The 20,394-nt window shown below is 41.3% G+C and overlaps 1 protein-coding gene and 1 long non-coding RNA gene across 2 annotated transcripts; both read right to left on the reverse strand.

Moving 5' to 3' along the window:
* Positions 1–223: 223 nt before the first annotated feature.
* etfbkmt (electron transfer flavoprotein subunit beta lysine methyltransferase) lies at positions 224–8,110 on the reverse strand. Its single transcript, XM_088340703.1, is given in 5 exon segments — positions 224–1,111; positions 1,822–1,952; positions 5,757–5,968; positions 5,970–6,012; positions 8,091–8,110. Coding segments are annotated over 5 exon segments (765 nt in total). The 3' UTR covers positions 224–752.
* LOC148363316 (uncharacterized) lies at positions 3,512–5,740 on the reverse strand. Its single transcript, XR_015850990.1, has 3 exons — positions 5,554–5,740; positions 5,341–5,461; positions 3,512–4,342 (listed from the first exon to the last, which is right to left on the reverse strand). It is a non-coding gene; the product is annotated as an uncharacterized LOC148363316 (long non-coding RNA).
* Positions 8,111–20,394: the final 12,284 nt, after the last annotated feature.

Below are 20,394 nucleotides of genomic sequence, written 5' to 3' on the forward strand. Positions count from 1 at the left end.
TCAATGGTTGTTACTTTGTTGATGCTACTTTTTAACATTGTCTAAGACAAGGTTTCTCAACTGTTCTGATTTGAGGACCGACTATTCCCACCCTAATAACAAGCTGAGACCCAAATCAAGAAAATATTTTTACTCCTCAAATGTATCTAATGAAAGGCAGTTAAACCCAGAAATATTAGATTATATTCACTTTTTTTAAAACCAAATGACCAGTGAAACCAAATGATTGGCTGCATTTTAATGAAATCCCAAATGCTTGAAATGCAATAAAACAGTCCCAACATCTTTGGCGGCACTGTTACGACCGAAATCCATTATCCCGGATCATATATTGCTGAGAGCGATGGCTTATTTGTGTCATGCGTGGCAGCTCTTTTTTTGTGTGTTCTTTGACCCTAAAATGAACAGCACCTGTGTGGCTGCGATCTATTATGTCCTGTTGATATTGCGGTGGGTTCTGGTTCCTATTTACCACAATAAAAAGATGATGGTATCTGGGTTTCGCTATGCTCAACATGTGTAAAAAAACCTTTTCTGTGGTTTGAAATAGAGGGTGTCCACTCGCATTTGCAGGCCATAATAATAATCTATTGAGGAAGTGTAATTGACCCTCAGTCGTTTTTGTTTTCGGCCCGGGTTAATTTATATGTTTAGCTGATGAAGAATCATAACAGAAAACCTTAAAATGTACACAGTGGTGACATACAAACCTGCAAATACAGACCAAGAGAAACAAATATGAAAATACGTGTTTAGTTTAAGTTTGGTTGGCTATCATAACACCAAACAGTGCTGCAGGTAAGACCATAGTTCTCCTCTTGGACGCACTTAGGAAGCTGGAACTGAGCCAAGTTCTGCAGGAGTCTTCGAAAGGCGTGTTCCTCAAACTGGGCTCGGCCGGGATCTCCAATGAGAACGCGGCTGTTGTGGGTTCGGATGCAGCGCTCCAACCAAGCATGCAGGCTACAGGCCAAGGCCTCATCATAGAACATGTCGCCAAGGAGGATCAGGTCAAAGCAGCCCGGATCAGAGCCAATCAAATCGTCCAGCACACAAATCGGCGACTCCAGACCGTTGAGCTCAAAGTTCATGCAGGTTGCAAGTGCGGCAACTGTCAAGGAGAAACATCTTTGTAACATTCAAAAGGAAAAAACATCTCAATTGTCTTATTTAGCCTCTTCTAATGGTAATAAAACATTATTGTGTTAGGGCAGCGGTGTCAAACTCATTTTAGCTGGGGGGGCACATGCTAGGAAAATAATCTCTCGGGGCCAGACTGGAAGATTTGGGAGAGAGAAGCATAAGAAAAAAAAAACAATGAGCCACTTCAATAAAAAAAAGGTTTTAAAGTACAGTACGTTTATCTCATCTCATCAAACACCGCTTATCCTCAGTAGGGTTGCGGGGGTGCTGCAGCCCATCCTGGCAATCATTGGGCAGTGGGCAGGGGACACCCTGAACTGGTTGCCAGCCAATCACAGGGCACACAGGGACAAACAACTCGCTCATTCACACCTAGGGACAATTTGGACTGGCCAATCCACCTGAAATACATGTCTTTGGAATGTGGGAGGAAACCGGAGTGCCCGGAGGAAACCCACGCAAGCACAGGGAGAACATACAAATTCCGCACAGTAAGTCCGGTAGCTGGATTCGAACCCACACAGGAGGTTCCCAAGACCTTAGAACTGTGCCGCACACGCGCTAACCACTGCGCCGCCGTGCTGCCCCAGTACGTTTATTTGTTAAACAAAATAACGCTTAAGGCCTGTAAATAGGGTTTGTTCTTTGGTTTCACAGTATAATATCAGCGGTGTTTACCAGGATCAATGTCATTTGCGACCACTCGTCTGGCCCCACACATTTTGGCTGCAATAGCAGAAGCACCACAACCGCTGCCCAGATCCAGTACGGACTTTTCCAAACATATCCCAGGATTGTCCAGGAGATACCTGCAAGTAGGAGGTTTTAGCATACACAGCCATTAAAATGGGTCAGGTCAGGGCTTAGAATGTTGAGAAGGGAGTGGAGGAAAACAATATTTTTTTATTTTTTTGAATTAAGAATCTGAATAAACATTTGTTTTAACTTTTTCTAAGCTCAAACTAAGCATTGAAAGTGACAAACGGCGTTGAATACATACAGCTATGATTCATTCATTGACAACTATGAACACAATATCAACATAACATTTACAATGTACCATATTTATTTCATGTCCTTCAAAGCCGAGTAATCATCAGACACACTAAGGGGCCGGTCACACAGACATTTGCGGCTGAATCACGGCCAGAAATTTCTGCCTTTGAGGCGGACGCTATTGGACGCATTGAGTTCGCCATTAAGACGAGATACAGCGGTGCTTAATACGAGGTCGGAAATACGCGCACGGGTGGCAGCGCGAAAAAGTTTTGCGCTGCTCAATTCTTCAGAGCGCGGGTACACAGCCTTTCACGAGCGTATTGAGGCTGAACCACGGCCAGAAATTTCTGGCTGTGAAGCTGATGCCGTTGGGCGCTGTTGGACGTTTTGAGACCGCCATATAGACGAGATAGAGCAGTGCTTTACTCGCGGTCGGAAATTTTCACGTGGTTGGCCGCGCGCAAAACTTTTGAGCTGCTCAAAAGTTTGAGCACATGTTAAACCGCGTGCCGCACACGTGGTCAACACGAGGTAATGACGCAGAAATGACGCGGAACGACGTGCTCTGGCCGCGGCCAGGGCGTGGTTACACATGGGTAGGACGGGAAATTTCAGCGGGTAATCGTTGGTGGAGCATGGTAATAGCGTGTTCTGCGCCTGTATCGCGGTGTTATTACGTGAAATTAGCGTGTTACGCGTGTGACAGTCAAACGCCTTTCTCCGCGTATATACAGCGCGATTTGCCGAGCACACTCAGTTGTGCTCGAGACGTCAAGGGGGTGAACATGGATCCCCGTCAGCGTAGTGACCTCGTCTTAATCCATTTTTATTTCTTGACATTTCTTTTCAAGATAATAAAATAAAAATTATGCCATAGCTTGAAATCTTGATCTTCACTGGACTGTGTCTTGAGCGGTTATGATTTCTACAGCCCGGTGTTACCCGAGAAATGCATCCCTGTCGAGATTCGCATCCCCACTTTTACCTCGTTTTATCTCACTTTTAGGGAATGTAATGGCGAACATATAACCAAAACCACTTCGTCTTGCATTTGTTGGGAATGTAATACAACTTAAACCATTCCGTCTTCGTTTTTGTTGTGAACGTAATCGAACGGTAAATCCCCCCCCTCGCGTAAACGCGCATTCTGCTGCGCTTCCAACAAAAGCGATCATATTCTATATAAAACGCTTATTAAAACAATAAAGTGAGCTAATTATAACAATTGGGAGATCCTAGTCTATATAACGCGTTTATTTAAACAATAAAGTGCGATCGTATTCTACAAAATGCGTTTGTTAACGCGGATGAAAAAGTCAAAAGCGATCGCAGCAGAATGCGCGTTCACGCGAGGGGTGGGGGTGGGGGGGGTTGTGGGTTTTGCGTAGGAGTCGGATTTGGGCTTAACACCGGCTCGGGAGCTTTTATACCCGTTGTCCACACGAGAAAATGACGCAGAAATGACGCGATGAGGAAGCGGAACAGTCGCCGGCGTGTTTTGCGGGCATACCACCGATGAACAGCGGGTTGGCCAATTTTGCGCATTTTCCATCACGGGCAACCACGGGCAAAAAAAAAAACGCAAAATTTTAGCCGTGATTCAGCCGCAAATGTCTGTGTGACCGGCCCCTAAAGCAGGCTGACTTTCCTCCATTTTCTAACATTAGCCCTGGTACCATGAATGAAAATGGTGTGACAATGAGATAAAATCTAATGCACGTCACACACTTTTACCCGCATGGTTTACACATATTTCATTGCAGATGCATCAGACGAAAAAAACTTTGGGCCTGGACAGATCTATTGACACTAACAAAGATGTTAAAAATGTCAGAAAAAATGTTAAAACGTCGTGTTGCCGGACATGACGGAATTGTGAATATGCTTGGCTGTTAAGATGGTTGTTCAAACCTCACATTGTGTTTGCTGTTAAACGTCATATTGAAATATAATATTGTGAATGTGCTTTTCTTTAGAGGGCGGCGCTTTTTCGGCGAGGAGGTGGTGAAGCTCGCACCTGACCCGCCCCATGGGAGGAGTCAGAACACCCCATGGGTAGGGCCTTCGTGACGCACAGGTCCAGAGGAGGTGGCGACTAGGTGGAGGCCACGTGGGAAGGCTGCAACGTGGGGAGTTCCTGGCCCGCCCATGGGGGAGGAGCCAACACCCCAGCTTGTGAAAAGAACTTCAGAAGACAGAACTTCAAAAGAGATGGGAGATCGATTGTGAGAGGGAGGCTCGACGAAGACTAATTAGACTAATACGACAATAATTCGGCTAAATATGATGGAATTTACCTAGTTAAATACTTTAAGAAAATAAATCTGCCCCCGTGTGGAAACCGGTCTCTTGCCATTATTTTTTCCATTAAGAAAAGAGCATGCATTGTTGGGAGAATGAAGGTGATGTTTGGTTAATGGAGTCAGATGACTAATTTGAATAATTTGCGAAACGCTCTATTTGTAATGTAGTTTTTTCCCCCAATACAGTCTGTAACAACAACAAAAAAGCAATACTATTCAACACCAATGACTAGTCAAACAATATTGTGCAGCTGCCGGATGAGGTGGCTCACCTTGTCGAAAAGCACAAAAAGTGGTATATAGAGAATCTGAGGAGCATTAGCAGGGCTAGCTACCGACCCATACATACAGTCTTCCTCCTGACATATTCACACATCTAACCAAATCTGCCAGTCGATCTGACTTCAGCCCACATGATCTGTACCACTATATTGTAAATTGAGTATCCCCATAAAACAGTGCTGATCTAAAAGCTTAGAATGGATGCTTACCAGTTTTTCATAGCTAGTACACGTTACGGTACTTTGCTTTTCTGACAAATGCAGCCCTGCGTGAAATGTCCCCCTAGTGTGAATGTTACTAAAACGACTATGTATCCAATTTTTAGGGGAATGTAAAATAACAGTATAGCATAAGGCATTTACACATTGTATAGAAATCCCTTTTGAGCATGCTCGGCATAGTACGGTAGAGCAGTTTTCAATACATGGGATAAAGAGTACGGTTTTGAATCGCAGGTAAATAGCAATAAAAGCAGCTTGTTTAAGGAGTAAGAAATGACAATGGTAAGACACTAACATAGCTAGTTAGCACTAGCTAACTTCTTATATTGGGTGTCTTTGACGTGACTCATATCGACGTAACATAAAATTTCTCGTAAATGCATCAAAGGTACCCTGTAAAAATGCAACTCTGGGATAATTTGAGGCTGCGAGTCGCTCCGTTTGATTTGCAGATAAACATCGCCGTCTTCTGTCTTCATCAAAAGAGATACAATTTCGAATCCTGCTTTGAACCTTGTCCACCGCACATAAATAAATCAGAATCGTTAAAAGCAGTGCTTATATTCTTTAGTCGTCGTTATGGATATTTGTTACAACTCAGATACCCATTCAAGTGTTATCCGCTGCGGTGCATCCTGCTGTCCGTCATGGTTCTCATTCTGCCAGGGGAGGCCACGTAACGTCACGTACAAAGGGTCAATAAAATTCAAATAGGTCACCTATTTTTTACTTCAAAGCGGTAAATATTCTCTAAAGGTGAGATTTTCGTGCCTACACAAGACAACAATGGAATAAAACAAATGCTTACCTTGAAAGTGCTTGCCCTCCTGGCCAATAAATGGCCCAATAAGGGTCATCGAAAGGCCAAAGTTCTGGTCTTTCAAACCAGAATCTACATTGAGGAGTAAAAAGTCTAAGTTTGATCTCTGGCGTCAGGTTCTGATCTTCAACTATCTCCGTGTTCTCCGAAATGAACTTCCGAATAGATTCCTCGTTCTGACATACAGTCGAGAAACATTGCAATGTCGATTTGGGAGATTTTGAAAAAGATAATCCAAATGCACCTAACACCTTCAACATGGTGTTTTAGTTACTTGTTAAAAATCTAGATGCAATTTAAAAAGTCTTCAGCTGGTTAAATACATTCAATAACAAAAACATACCCAAAATGCTTGTTGTATTAAATTTCGTGTCGAAACAAATAGAAAACATAGTTCCGCTTAGTTGTAGTCCTTGTCAAAGAAGTACAATTACAGTATTGTACAGCACATTGCTTTCAGACTATGAAGGAATGTACCAATTTTAAATTGCTTGGTTTACACACACACACACACACACACACACATATATATATATATATATATATATATATATATATATATATATCATTGTGGATGACCCCTGCTCAGGTCCCTTCCCTCACATGGTTAGTCTGTGCCTTCACATAATCATTTTTATCTTATATAATTTTATTTGGGAAATAATTTTTTTTTAATTTTTTTAACCAGCGTGTATGTGTGTATGTGTGTGTGTGTGTGTGTGTGTGTGTGTATATATATGTGTGTGTGTGTGTGTGTGTGTGTGTGTCTGTGTGTGTGTGTGTCTGTGTGTGTGTGTCTGTGTGTGTCTGTGTGTGTGTGTGTGTGTGTGTGTCTGTGTGTGTGTGTGTGTGTGTGTGTCTGTATGTGTGTGTGTAACCCTTCTCCGCTGTAACAGCCGCCTTGAAAAAGTCTGCTTTTATATTTACTTATTATTATTATTATTATTATTATTATTATTTATCTACTTTTAATTCCTTGTCCTTGTAAAACCAAGAAAAACAATCTTTACACTTTTGACAAAACATAAGTACAGCCTTTTTATAACCAGACAACACAAATAGTATTTAGTATTTTACATCGTCAACAACAAAATAAGTCACCTGGTAAAACCAAGAGAAACACTGACGTAAAATCGCACATATTGTTAAAGATTATTGGCGTATTTTTATAATTACTAAATGGCAGTGGATTTGACGGGTATACTTTTATGCATTCGAATACGTTTATTTCACGCCGCCCCCTGTTGGAATTCTGAGCCTGCGCCACACAAACACCTTGGCAGAGGCTGTAATGATGATTTCAGGCAAAAAATGGCGTCAGGAAGTAGAACAGTTTCAAATTCTGGACAATACCTTTAATAGTTTTGATGTGCAATTAAAAAGCGCTTAAACAAACCAAATAAGTTGTTGAATATATTTCCCCGTTACTTCCTCATGAGCAAATAATTAGTACAGTAATCCCTCATTATTCGTGGGGGTCACGTTACAAAAACTTACCCAAAACCCGTAAATCAGAAACGTTTATGTATTTATTTATGCATTGATTTATCTATTTTTTATTACTTAAGAACAAACCCAATTTATAGGCTCTGGTACTTGCTTAACAGATAAAAGTAGGCCCGCTATACTTCATGAAAGTTTTTTTTTTAAATATATATTTTTTTGTGTATGTAGAGTGGCTTGCGAAAGTATTTGGCCCCCTTGAACCTTGTGACCTTTTGCCACATTTCAGAGTTCAAACATAAAGATATAAAGCTGTAATTTCTTGTGAAGAATCAACAATAAGTGGAACACACTTTATTGGATATTTTAAACTATTTTAACAGTTAAAAAACAAAAAAAGTGAATGTGCAAAATTATTCAGTCCCATTGAGTTAATAATTTGTAGCGCCAACTTTGGCCGCAATTACAGCTGCAAGTCGCTTGGGGTATGTCTTTATCAGTTTTGCACATCAAGAAACTGATATTTTTGCCCATTCCTCCTTGCAAAACAGCTCGAGTCCAGTGAGGTTGAATGGAAAGCGTTTGTGAACAGCAGTTTTCAGTTCTTTCCAAAGATTCTCAATTGGATTGAGGTCTGGACGTTGACTTGGCCATTCTAACACCTTGATATGTTTTTTTGGTGAACCGTTCCATTGTAGCTTTTGCTTTATGTTTTGGATCATTGTCTTGTTGAAAGACAAATCTCCGTCCCAGTATCTCAGGTCTTTTGCTGACTCCATCAGGGTTTTCTTCCAAAATGGTCTTGGATTTGGCTCCATCCTATTTCCCATCAATTTGAACCATCTTCCCTGTCTCTGCTGAAGAAAAGCAGGCCCAAACCATGATGCTGCCACCGCCATGTTGACTGTGGGGATAATGTGTTGAAAGTGATGAGCTGTGCTGCTTTTACGCCAAACATAACGTCTTGCATTGTTGCCAAAAAGTTCAATTTTGGTCTCATCTGACCAGAGCACCTTCTACCACATGTTGGGTGTGTCTCCCAAGTGGCTTGTGGCAAACTTTAAACAACACTTTTTATGGATATCTTTAAGAAATGGCTTCCTTCTTGCCACTCTTTCATAGAGGCCAGATTTGTGCAGTATACGACTGATTGTTGTCCTATGGACAGCTGTAGACCTCTGCAGTTCATCCAGAGTGGTCATGGGCCTCTTTGCTGCATCTCTGATCAGTTTTCTCCTTGTATGAGCTGAAAGTTTAGGGGGACGGCCCGATCTTGGTCGATTTGAAGTGGTCTGATACTCCTTCTATTTCTATATTATTGCTTGCACAGTGTTCCTTGGGATGATTAAAGCTTGGGATTTTTTTTGTATCCAAATCCAGCTTCAAACTTCTCCACAGCAGTATCTCGGACCTGCCTGGTGTGTTCCTCGTTCTTCATGATGCTTTTTGCGCTTTAAACAGACCTCTGAGACTATCACAGTGCAGGTGCATTTATACAGAGACTTGATTACACACAGATGGATGGATTCCATTTTTCATTGTTAGTCATTTAGATCAACATTAAATCATTCAGCGATCCTCACTGAACTTCTGGACAGAGTTTGCTGCACTGAAATATATATATATATATATATATATATATATATATATATATATATATATATATATATATATATATATATATATATATATATATATATATATATATATATATATATATATATATTTATATATATATATATATGCCCTGTGATTGGCTGGCAACCAGTTCAGGGTGCCCACTGCCCGATGACTGCTGAGATGGGCTCCAGCACCTCGGCGACCCTACTGAAGATAAGCGGTGAAGCTAATGAGATGAGATTAGATATATATATATATATATATATATATATGTATGTATGTGCAAATCAAATGAAAATGCTTCAAGGTTGCGACGCTTATCGCCAAGCATCGCAAACAGAGGGTGAATTTAGTAAAGACTGTTTGAAGAATGCTAGCCTGAAGAGTCAGCCCTCACACATTCTTAGCTTACTTAACCTGGCCCACTTTCTGAAAAATTTCTAAACTTCAGAAGTCAAGAAACAATGTCGTATCTAAAAGAACAGCAGTGATTTCATAAAGTTGTTTGTTAAAGGCACTGCATGTTTAAGAGCAAGGCAATCTGCACAGTAGGCCAAAAATAATAGGTAAATGAAAACATTTTTTTTGGAATCCGAAATATCTTAGCAAAAATTTATATAAAACGCAACAAAATCCTTTTAGTTTATAGGTATGCAATCATTCCATATCGGTAAAAACCATAAGTCCTAGCATTTAAACCAGTGATTCTTGCTTTAACCCCTATTATTTATTTTGAATAAACAATTAAAATTATTTACACACATCTTTTGGAAGTAATGAGAAACAACAGCCAGTTGTCATCTCTCCAATGACTCGTTTCACCGAAACATAATCACTCTTTTTTACGGGCTTTAAATTGGAGCGTGGTTCGATCGGAAAACATCAGAGGACGTCAGCAGCCGCTAAGGGGCCTAAAGTGCTTGCACTAAAGCAGAAGATATAGTTGATATTAATTAAAGCCACCATATGTTTGCAATCTCTGGACAGCCCGTACTACAGCAGTACCTAAACAATGATAAGTACTTAATTGTGTAGTTAATAAAAATCAATATACTGGTAAAAAAGCTAGTAATATAACATTTTAAAACAATTTCCTGTACATTTGAGCAGTACTTCAATGGCAGAAACCGTTTACAATATTTTCGTGTTTCACATTTTTTTATTTTTCCAATCGATCATTGTTTCACTGTTTTCTACTTCTCCTTCCCCTTATTATTTGAACTTTCTTGGGACTCTCTAATATGGGCAGAAAAGGGAAACAAAACAAACAAAAAAAAAACAAACAAAAAAAAAAACAGTTTTGGTCCCTCATAAACTCAACTGACACAACACTGATTGACTGAAGAAAAAGAAGCGATCAAACAGAGCATTATTGCCATTCACTATGTACTGTAATTGCCTGTTCCATTTTTTTCTTCTTTATTTTGCCACGGCGTAGGCCTACAACCCACTCAAAACGGGTCCACGGCCTGCTTGTGGGTCCCAACCCACCAGTTGAGAAACAGTGGTCTAGTTAACCTAATTGCTGTAAACCTAACAAATATATTTTTGACCAAAATAGCCATAAAAGCAAAATATTGTATATACTGTATATATTTTTTAGATAGCCATATCATATATTTCAGCAAAACCACCAAACCCTACCTCCAGACAAAATCCAACTTTTAGGCGCATTTTATTTCGCTATGTGACATTTGATGAATTGATTAGATTTATGAAATAATTATAATGCCAAAACCTCTCTCCCATATCAAAACATCCATCACTTTAAACTTCTCTCCTTCCTGCAATAACTTGAGATGATTGAGGCTCATTATGACCGACATTTTTATTATAAGTAATGGTTTCAAAGAGACGTGCAAGCAGAGTCACAAAATACTGACGTATTTACCTTTCGTGCAGACGGCACTAGGCAGAGAGAAGTGCTCTGTGTGCTTGGCAGGCGTTTCTGGGTGTTTACTTTTTCTTCTGTGGGTATTCATCGTAAAGTGTCTCCACAGTGAACCTAAATTGATAAATGAGCTTCCATGTAAAATAATTTTTGCGATGTACAGCCAAAACGAGATCTGTTAGTGTGACACCTTGACCTTAAACTTGTAAACTGTTGTGGAAACCGTTACTTTTTGTATACTGGACCGAACAATCAATTCTATTAGCGCTAGGTTAGCTGCATGTGCACTAGATGATCAGGATTGGAACACTATAGAAGTAACTTGCTAAATATATTTTATCACCGAGCCATAAGTACCTATGAAAAGAGCCATATCTTGCTCGTGAGCCGTAGGTTCCCGGCCCCTGCAGTAGTGTCTCGATTCCCTAAATGATAATCCAGATTTTGACCTTTCATTAAATGTAAGCACACACTGACACCAAAGTTTTTTTTTAATCACAAATATTGTTTTGCATTGTTGTATTGACATTCACCATTTGTTTCATAGCCAAGTACCTTTATCATTATTGTTGATTTGTGTGCTGGTAATGCAGAGGGCATCAAACCAAAGCCCCCACCCAACAGAACCCTCTGATCGTATGATTGTATTTATGAAATTCGATTATGCTGACACAGATGGATGGACCTGTTGTCGTTTGTTAGCATCAGTGGCCATGTCGGCCGTGAGGCACTGATATGGCCCAGGCTGCACAACATGAAATATCAGAAGGAATAGCAAGGAAGGGATGCAGGGGAAAAATGGAAGAGAAAAAAAGAGAGCAGAGTGATTGAAGCCTCAGAGCTGGCTGGAGGAGTTTGATAATTGCTCCATTTTGGCCTCGGGAGAAAATAGCAGGTGAGCACTCTCGGTCGCAGTAAATTACACAACGCTATTTTCCTCAGGGTTTAGAGTGTGCTTTACAATAAGCACACAATAGGCGACCGACAAAAACAAGCGTGGGTCGAGTTGGTGGAATATCGCTTTTAACAAAGTAGAATCTAAAGCTCTGTTTCTCAACTTTGGGACCAGAAAGTGGGTCGTGGACTTGTTTTAAGTGGGTCTCGGGCCTTTGCCATGGCAAAATATCCATCCATCCATTCTTCAACCTGCGTTTTCGCACTAAGGTTGCTAGGCGTGCCCATCCCAGCTGCCTGCAGGCAGTGGGAAGGGGACACTCTAAACCAGTTGCCAGCCAATCGCAGGGCTCACAAATACAGACAACCAATCTCATGCTCACTCATACCTAGGGACAGTTTGGACCCACCAATCAACCTGACATGCATTTTTTTTGGAATGGGAACTAGGGTGCCTGCAGGAAAATCACGCAGACACAGGGAATAAATGCAAACTGCGCACAGGGAAGCCGGTAGCTGGAACAAACCGGGCCCTATCTATCTATCTATCTATCTATCTATCTATCTATCTATCTATCTATCTATCTATCTATCTATCTATCTATCTATCTATCTATCTATCTATCTATCTATCTATCTATCTATCTATCTATCTATCTATCTATCTATCTATCTATCTATCTATCTATCTATCTATCTATCTATCTATCTATCTATCTATCTATCTTTCTATCTATCTATCTATCTATCTATCTATCTATCTATCTATCTATCTATCTATCTATCTATCTATCTATCTATCTATCTATCTATCTATCTATCTATCTATCCATCCATCCATCCATCCATCCATCCATCCATCCATCCATCCATCCATCCATCCATCCATCTATCTATCTATCTATCTATCTATCTATCTATCTATCTATCTATCTATCTATCTATCTATCTATCTATCTATCTATCTATCTATCTATCTATCTATCTATCTATCTATCTATCTATCTATCTATCTATCTATCTATCTATCTATCTATCTATCTATCTATCTATCTATCTATCTAGCTATCTCCATCCATCCATCCATCCATCCATGGCCAACCCAAAAGCCCAAACACCCAAACAAGTTAGGCACCTTGGCATCTGTTTGATGTTGACCACTTCCTCGTTCTGATCAATCTACTTCCGCGACCAACGATCCCCGCATCGAGTGTGCGCTCATTCCTCTTCTCCCCAATAAACTGTGAGTAACGTTACGCGAGTGGGTTCCGCTTCCTGTTTCCTGTCCTGGTCCTGACAAAAGCAATGGATGGATGGGGGAAACAATGGTCGGTTGGAGGGACAATTTCATGGATGGAGGAATTAATGGATGGTGCAATAGATTAATTTCCCCCTATGTTCCTGCTCAGAGCTTTCGCTCAAAAAATGATGGTCTACTAGTGATCCCAAATGTCAAGAAGAGATATGCAAGTTTAAGCACGTTCTCCATCCGACCTAGGTGCTGTGGAATGTTCTGCCCTCTGGAGTCGATCTGCAACCTCAGTAGAACTGTAAAATGAGGCTTAAAGCACACATATATTCTATAGCGTATGAATGAAGTATATTTTATGTTGACGATATCTGTGTATTGTTTGTTGATGCCCTTGCAACATCCATTCCATTGCAGTGTAGTCATCCTGAAAGGAGGATTACCTCATGTGCGGTCTTTTCTCAAGATTTCTTCATTTTCTTCATGCTGAGGTTTTGAGTTTTTCTTTGCCCTCATTTATGTTTTAGAGGACAGGGGATGTTGTAATATTAGTCTGTAGTCTGGGCAACCATTTGATACTTCTTGTGATTAAGGGCTATTCAAATAAACATGATTTGACTTGACATAAATAGATGCAGGAATTGAAGGATGCATGGATGGATGGGTAAGTAAAAAGTACGATAGATAGAGAAATTAATGGTTGGGTGCAGGGAGAATTAAATTAAGCAGGGGATGGTTGGAAGGATTCACGAAAGAATGGATTGATGGATGAATAGATACTGTATATAGATTTGGACCCTTTTTCCTTAGCGTGTACTTTGGTTCTGGATACCGAGAAGGCAGGTTTTCCCAAAAGAGGCTGGAAAGAGATGAGTAATTCTTTACAAGGTTTTATTACAGAATATTTTCTGGGTATATATAAACTAACAGACAACAGCTTCGGCAATTCACTTGTGCCAATGCTGATGTGTTTAGCCATCATTCCTATACCTAAAGGGCAGTTCATAACCTGAACATCTGTTACAAGTCAAACATACAGTTGAATGGCACACTATTCTACTGATAACTTTCTCGACATCTTAAAAACAGACTAAACACTGGACTTAATTAAGCTAGTGTGATCTTTTCAGGAATGTGCCTTTTTTCATGGATTGAAATTGTTGTTTCCTATCTGATGTATCACATTCACAGAAGAAAGGTTATACTGTAAAATAAAAAACAACTTAAGTTTGAATCATGATTATACAAATAAACACGAATTGACTTGAAATATTGACGACAAAAATAATGAAGTTACACATTAAGAAAAGCATAGGACTGACTAAATATGAGCATTACATATTACAACAAGAAACACAATGGTGCTAAGTCACCTCACCAGTAGATCCTGAATCAGTTTATTACACTTTTCCACATACAGATTACATTTGTTGGAAGATGACAAAAATCTTTGTCCGTAGATGTTATGTTGTGCAACCAATGGAATCGATTGAAAAGTGAGCGCAGAAATGAGCAGACACCATCCATGTTTCATGCACCGTGTTGAGTGTTTACGTCACAACTGCACACGAGGGAAATAACCACAGGTGAAGTGAAGCTGGGACTGCGATCAAACTATGCTCGGAGCCCCGGAGACTCATTGTGTTTTCTAAATGATCCTTAATCTCCATAAATGGCATGGTGGCTTTCCAGTGAGTAGTGTGAAAAATGCAATACGTCTGTGCTAGAGCCTGTGTGATTGTTGTGGTGATTGCAGGAATAGGCTAAAGGTGACTGTGCTTCAGAGTCAGATGAGCTTCTATCTCATCATTATAAATATGATGAATATGAAAATATTTTCATGCCATGGAAGAATTTTTCTTCCTTCAGGTGTTCATTTTATTTCCCGGGTTACTAGATGAGAGGTCTCCTGAAATAAGATCTATAGATGAAAAGTTTCTTTGAAGTTTCATTAAAGAATATTCCGGGCAGAAATTAGCTTCAGAACAATACCTGTAGTAAATCACACGTGTGTAATCAAAATGATAGATACTATAATGATTATTATCATTAGGTCATGATAATGGTGTGCTGGGAGCATGGCAGCGAACAGAAAGAACACTAAGAGAGTAATCAAAACAGCCCAGAAGATCATTGTCTAATCCATGCTCTGTCAGGAGGATATTGCCAGCTTGCGATACACAGCAGAGCAATTAACATTTAATAGGACTTTTCTCGGGCAGCATGGTGGCGAAGTGGTTAGCGCGTGTGCGGCACAGTTCTGAGGTCGTGAGATCAAACCTCCTGTGTGGAGTTTGCATGTTCTCCCCGTGCTTGCGTGGGTTTTCTCTGGGCACTCCGGTTTCTTCCCACATTCCAAAAACATGCATGTCAGGTTAATTGTCAGGTCTAAATTGTCCCTAGGTGTGAATGAGCAAGCAAAATGTCTGTCCCTGTGTGCCCTGCGATTGGCTGGCAACCAGTTCAGGGTGTCCCCTGCTCACTGCCCGAAGATAGCTGAGATGGGCTCCAGCACCACCCTCGACCCTACTGAGGATAAGTGGTACAGATAATGGATGGATGGATGGAGGACCTTTCTCACTCCGGCCACCACCTCTTTGACCTATTGCCTTTTGGTAGGTGCCACTGGTCCCTTAAATCAAGGACAAACAGGCTCAGACAAACAGTTTCTCCCACAGGGCCATCAACACCCCTAAACAGGCACGCAAAACTGTGAACATATATATCCATGCATCCATCCATTATTTGCACCCCTTAGCCTCAGTAGGGTCGCAGGGGTGCCGGAGCCTATCCCACCCATCTTTGGGCAGTAGGCAGGGGACACCCTGAACTGGTTGCCAGCTAGTCGCACGGCACACAGAGACAAACAATTCACTTGCTCATTCACACCTAGGGACAATTTAGAGTCAAAAATTAACCTGACATGCATGTTTTTGAAATGTGGGAGGAAACTGAAGTGCCCGGAGGAAACCCACACAGACACGGGGAGAACATGCAAACTCCGCACAGGAAGGCTGGTCGCCTTATTTGAACCCATGAACTGTAACCGCTCAGCTGCCGTGCCGCTCTCAAAATATATATCTTGCGACTCTTTCGGGAATTTTTGTTCTTGCCCAATGTTATTGCACTTTTTTTGTATGAATGAATGAATGGAAGTCATTGCACTATTGTTACAATGAGCAATTTTTTTCATTGCTCCATTATTACAACTTAGGCCATTCTGTAAACCTTAGGTTGCAAATATCTTTTTTCCTCTTTAAAATCTTTATTATGTGTTTGCCTTGGAGTGCCATGTCTAATCTTGTTGCATACAATGTTTCACTATGTAGTTATCAATGACAATAAAGTCAATTCAATTCAATTCAGTTAATTTCGTTTTAAATGTTATTATTAGAAGTCTGCAGGCTTGAGAGCGTTCTCCATCCGGGCCCCGGTGCTATGGAATGCCCTGCCTCCGGAGATAAGATCTGCAACCTCAATGGAAGTTTATAAATCAAGGCTTAAGACACACTTCTATTCCAAAGCTTATGATCGATGCCCACCTCATATTCTGTATTGTCCTGTCTTTTTCCGACTGCCTGGCTGGTGGTGATACGAAGGAGAAGAACGATTTGAGATGAGACAGCGGACCAGCGTTTGACCTGAAGCATGTCAACGCCTGCATGGACCAGCTAGCAGAGATGGGAAGCTGCGTCGTGGCCGTCATAGACTTTTTGGACTAGTTTACAGTCTGGGGGCATCGCTGCTGTCATGCACTTTCCGGACAAATTTTCAACATGTTACCTAGTGTTTACTATGTTTGTGTACTGAAATGCTAAATGTAATTCACCCTGGTCATCCTGAAAGGGGGATACCACTTGTGAGGTCCCTTCTCAAGGTTTCTCTTTTTCCTCACGCTGAGGTTTTGAGTTGTTCCTTGCCCGCATGTTGGTTTAACATCAGGTAATTGTGTCATTGTAATCCTGTGCAGTCCTTTGAGACATTTTTGTGATTAAGGGCTATATAAATAAATTTGACTTGACTTGATAATACATCCCCTGGGAGGTCAATGTCAATGTAACGGTAGAAAACGGCGGTGACATGCTTTTGTGGCAATATGGATGTTCCAAATTCATCAGGTTCAAATTTGCGCAACAAAAATCTTCTATTGGGAACGTGCCGAATAAGGGCATAGATTTGGCATGGGATGCCAAAATTGAGCAATCATTGTTCTGACCCTACCAATGATATGTGATCACCTAAAAAGGGGTTAAAATGAGTTACTCTATGGTAAAAGTTCCTAGTTACCAGGGAAAGCAACTACTTCCGTTACTTTAAAAAGAAGTTGAATGTCAAAAAATTCGAAATTTTCTGAGCAGTATTTGAGTCAGTTGAATAAAGAATGGACAGGGAGTTGTAATCTTTAATGCACCTCACCAGCAACAGATTCACCCAACACTTAAAGTGCAACAAAATAAACCGTAAACAATATAATAAAATCAATTATCAGCAGTAAATAATATAAAGTGAGTTTAAAAATGTATATGTAACTCGAACGGACCGTTGCAGAGATGGGAATTCCGACTCTTTTTACTAGCTTTTTCGGCTTCGTTCACAACAATAAATAAATAATAAATAAGTGCCATCTGCTGGTATGGGGTGGGGTTTGGTTTTGGCTTCTAACATGTGACCAGGAGGCAGGGTTTGTTGTCAGTTTTACCAGAGTACTACAAAGGTAAGACATATCTTTTGGTGCTCCACAAAATAAGTTAATTTTAAACATTATAACCCCAGCTGACAAATCTCTCACCATGCATAGTAATGTGATCGATATTGTCAAGCTGTTTTGATTTATTTTCGTTTTGTTTCTGTTTTACTAAATATTAATTCCCCTTGTAGAGATCAAAGAGATCAGACCCAGCAGAAAAAGCTAATGTTGTGACTCATCCATTGCAGGACATTTACCAAAAACTATACACATATTTTAGCAGGAATTTCAATAAAATAAAAGTTATTAATACACCCGTTACATACACCCCCCTGAAATTCTGCTAAATATGGGAGTGCTACACTAAACAGAAAAAAAATCACAGCCGAAACGGCAAATACTGATGAAAAAGACACGAAAACTGGTACAGTATTACAAGGAACAAACTGAAGTGCATGTCAGTTCTAAAACTCTCCCAAAAAAGGAGTGTGAAAAGAAAGGAGGCGATCAAACTCCTATCCAAGCACAGACTCAAAGATGCCTGTTACATCTCTGAAATATCAAACATTGTTCCTGTAGTTGTAAGTGCTCACATAGGCACGATTCTTGTTTCTTACTCAAGCTTTGTTAGAATAGAATAGAATAGAATAGAATATACCTTTATTGTCATTGTTACAAAATGGGTTAACATATTGTGACTTAAACTGAAGGTGTATCTCTACTGAACTTAAATTAGGAACTAGCAGATATTGCAGACAGAGGATTGTCACCTACCAAGTGGTCATTCATCTGACAAATTAGACGACTAGGAGGCCTGATGGACTGGCGGACCCTAAGACCATAACGGTCAGGTTGAGCACAATTAACCTGAGCTTGAAGGTCTGGGACAGTCAAGTCTAAACAGTCAGTATCGGGGGAGGCATTCAGGCCATTACCAAATACAAGCCAACCACCGCCCCAGTGCAGGACACTAGCATGGACTTTCTGAATGACCTCAACAAATTCTTTGGAAGGTTCGAGGCACAAAACGGCACCACTGCAGCGAAAGCGGTTCCAAATCAGGACGAAAGAGCACTCCACCTGGACTCATCTGACGTGAGGAAGACCCTGAGAAGGGTCAACACAAGGAAGGCTCCAGGCCCGGACAACATTCCGGGGCGGGTACTTAGGGAGTGCGCCGATCAGCTGGCTTGTGTACTAACAGACATTTTCAACACCTCGCTAGACCAAGCCATAGTACCATCATGCTTCAAATTTGCCAACATCATCCCAGTGCCAAAGAAACCCCAGATCTTATCATTCAACGATTACCGGCCCGTTGCACTGACTCCTATCATAATGAAGTGCTTTGAGAGACTGGTTAAAGAGCACATCACCTCCAGTCTCCCCTCCTCATTCGACCCCTTTCAGTTTGCCTACAGGACAAACCGCTCCACCAGGGATGCCATCTCCTCTGCGCTTCACCTGAGCCTGACACATCTAGAGGAGAAGAACACCCATGTGCAGATGCTGTTCCTGGACTTCAGTTCAGCATTCAACACCATCATCCCACAACATCTGGTAGACAAAATGAGACTCCTGGGTTTCAACACCCCCCTGCGGAACTGGCTGCTGGACTTCCTCTGTGATAGACCCCAATCAGTGCGGATAGGTCAGAACAGTTCAGATGTCATCTACCTCAGCACGGGCTCCCCCCAAGGCTGCGTCCTAAGCCCCTTGCTGTTCACCTTGATGACACACGACTGCGTCCCTAGGTTCGCCACAAACCACATCGTGAAGTATGCTGACGACACAACAGTGGTGGGCCTCATCAGGGATGACAACGACCTGGCCTACAGAGAGGAGGTGGAGCAGTTGGTGGGCTGGTGCAGGGACAACAGCCTGGTCCTGAATGTTGACAAAACTAAAGAGATCATTGTCGACTTTAGGAAAAACCAGCCCAACCATGCCCCACTTTGCATCAACAACAAGGCTGTGGAGGTTGTCAGCAGTATCAGGTTCCTAGGGGTGCACATTACAAACAAACTCACCTGGTCCGTGAACACTGCATCACTGGTTAAGAGGGCACAGCAGCGACTGTACTTCCTGCGGAGGATGAGGAGAGCTCACCTGCCCCCACCCTCCCTCATCACATTCTACAGGGGCACCATAGAGAGTATCCTGACCAGCTGTATCTCTGTGTGGTGTGGAGGCTGCAGCGCTACCGACTGGGGTAGTGTGAGGAGGGTAACGAGGACAGCAGAGAAAATAATCGGGACTACACTTCCCTCCATTCAGGACATTGGCCAGAAGCGCTGCCTATCCCATGCTAAGAACATTACCGGGGACCCCTCTCACCCCCATCATGGACTGTTCACTTTGCTAGCCTCTGGGAAGAGGTACTGCAGTGTGCGGTGCAGGACCACCAGGCTCCGCAATAGTCTAGTCCCCCTGGCCATTAGACTGTTAAATGGTCAATCTAACATATAGTTAACTTAAATCTAAACGGCTGCTAATCCGACTTTTTGCACTACTGGCAGTTTTTTATAGCTTGCCACTCCTTGCACATTGCTCTCTGCACTATTGTAATTACAGCGTTATTGTTACAGTGTTAATGTTACTGTGTACCTGACTTGTTAACCTGACTGCCCATTTTGCACATCTGGTTAGCTACTCTTCTTGCACTATCGGCACTATGGTAAAATACTATACGTAGCCAAAATACAATACAACTTATTTATATCTGTACATTCAAGGAAACTGTGGGGGTCAGATGCATCGACATTTCGTTCTGTATACACGTGTACTAGAATGACAATAAAGTAGATCTGAATCTGAATCTGAATCTGAATCTGAACAAAGA

This window comes from Urocampus carinirostris, chromosome 7, assembly GCF_059441175.1.
Source record: "Urocampus carinirostris isolate Australia breed hairy pipefish chromosome 7, RoL_Ucar_1.0, whole genome shotgun sequence".
Classification (NCBI taxonomy): Eukaryota; Metazoa; Chordata; class Actinopteri; order Syngnathiformes; family Syngnathidae; genus Urocampus; species Urocampus carinirostris.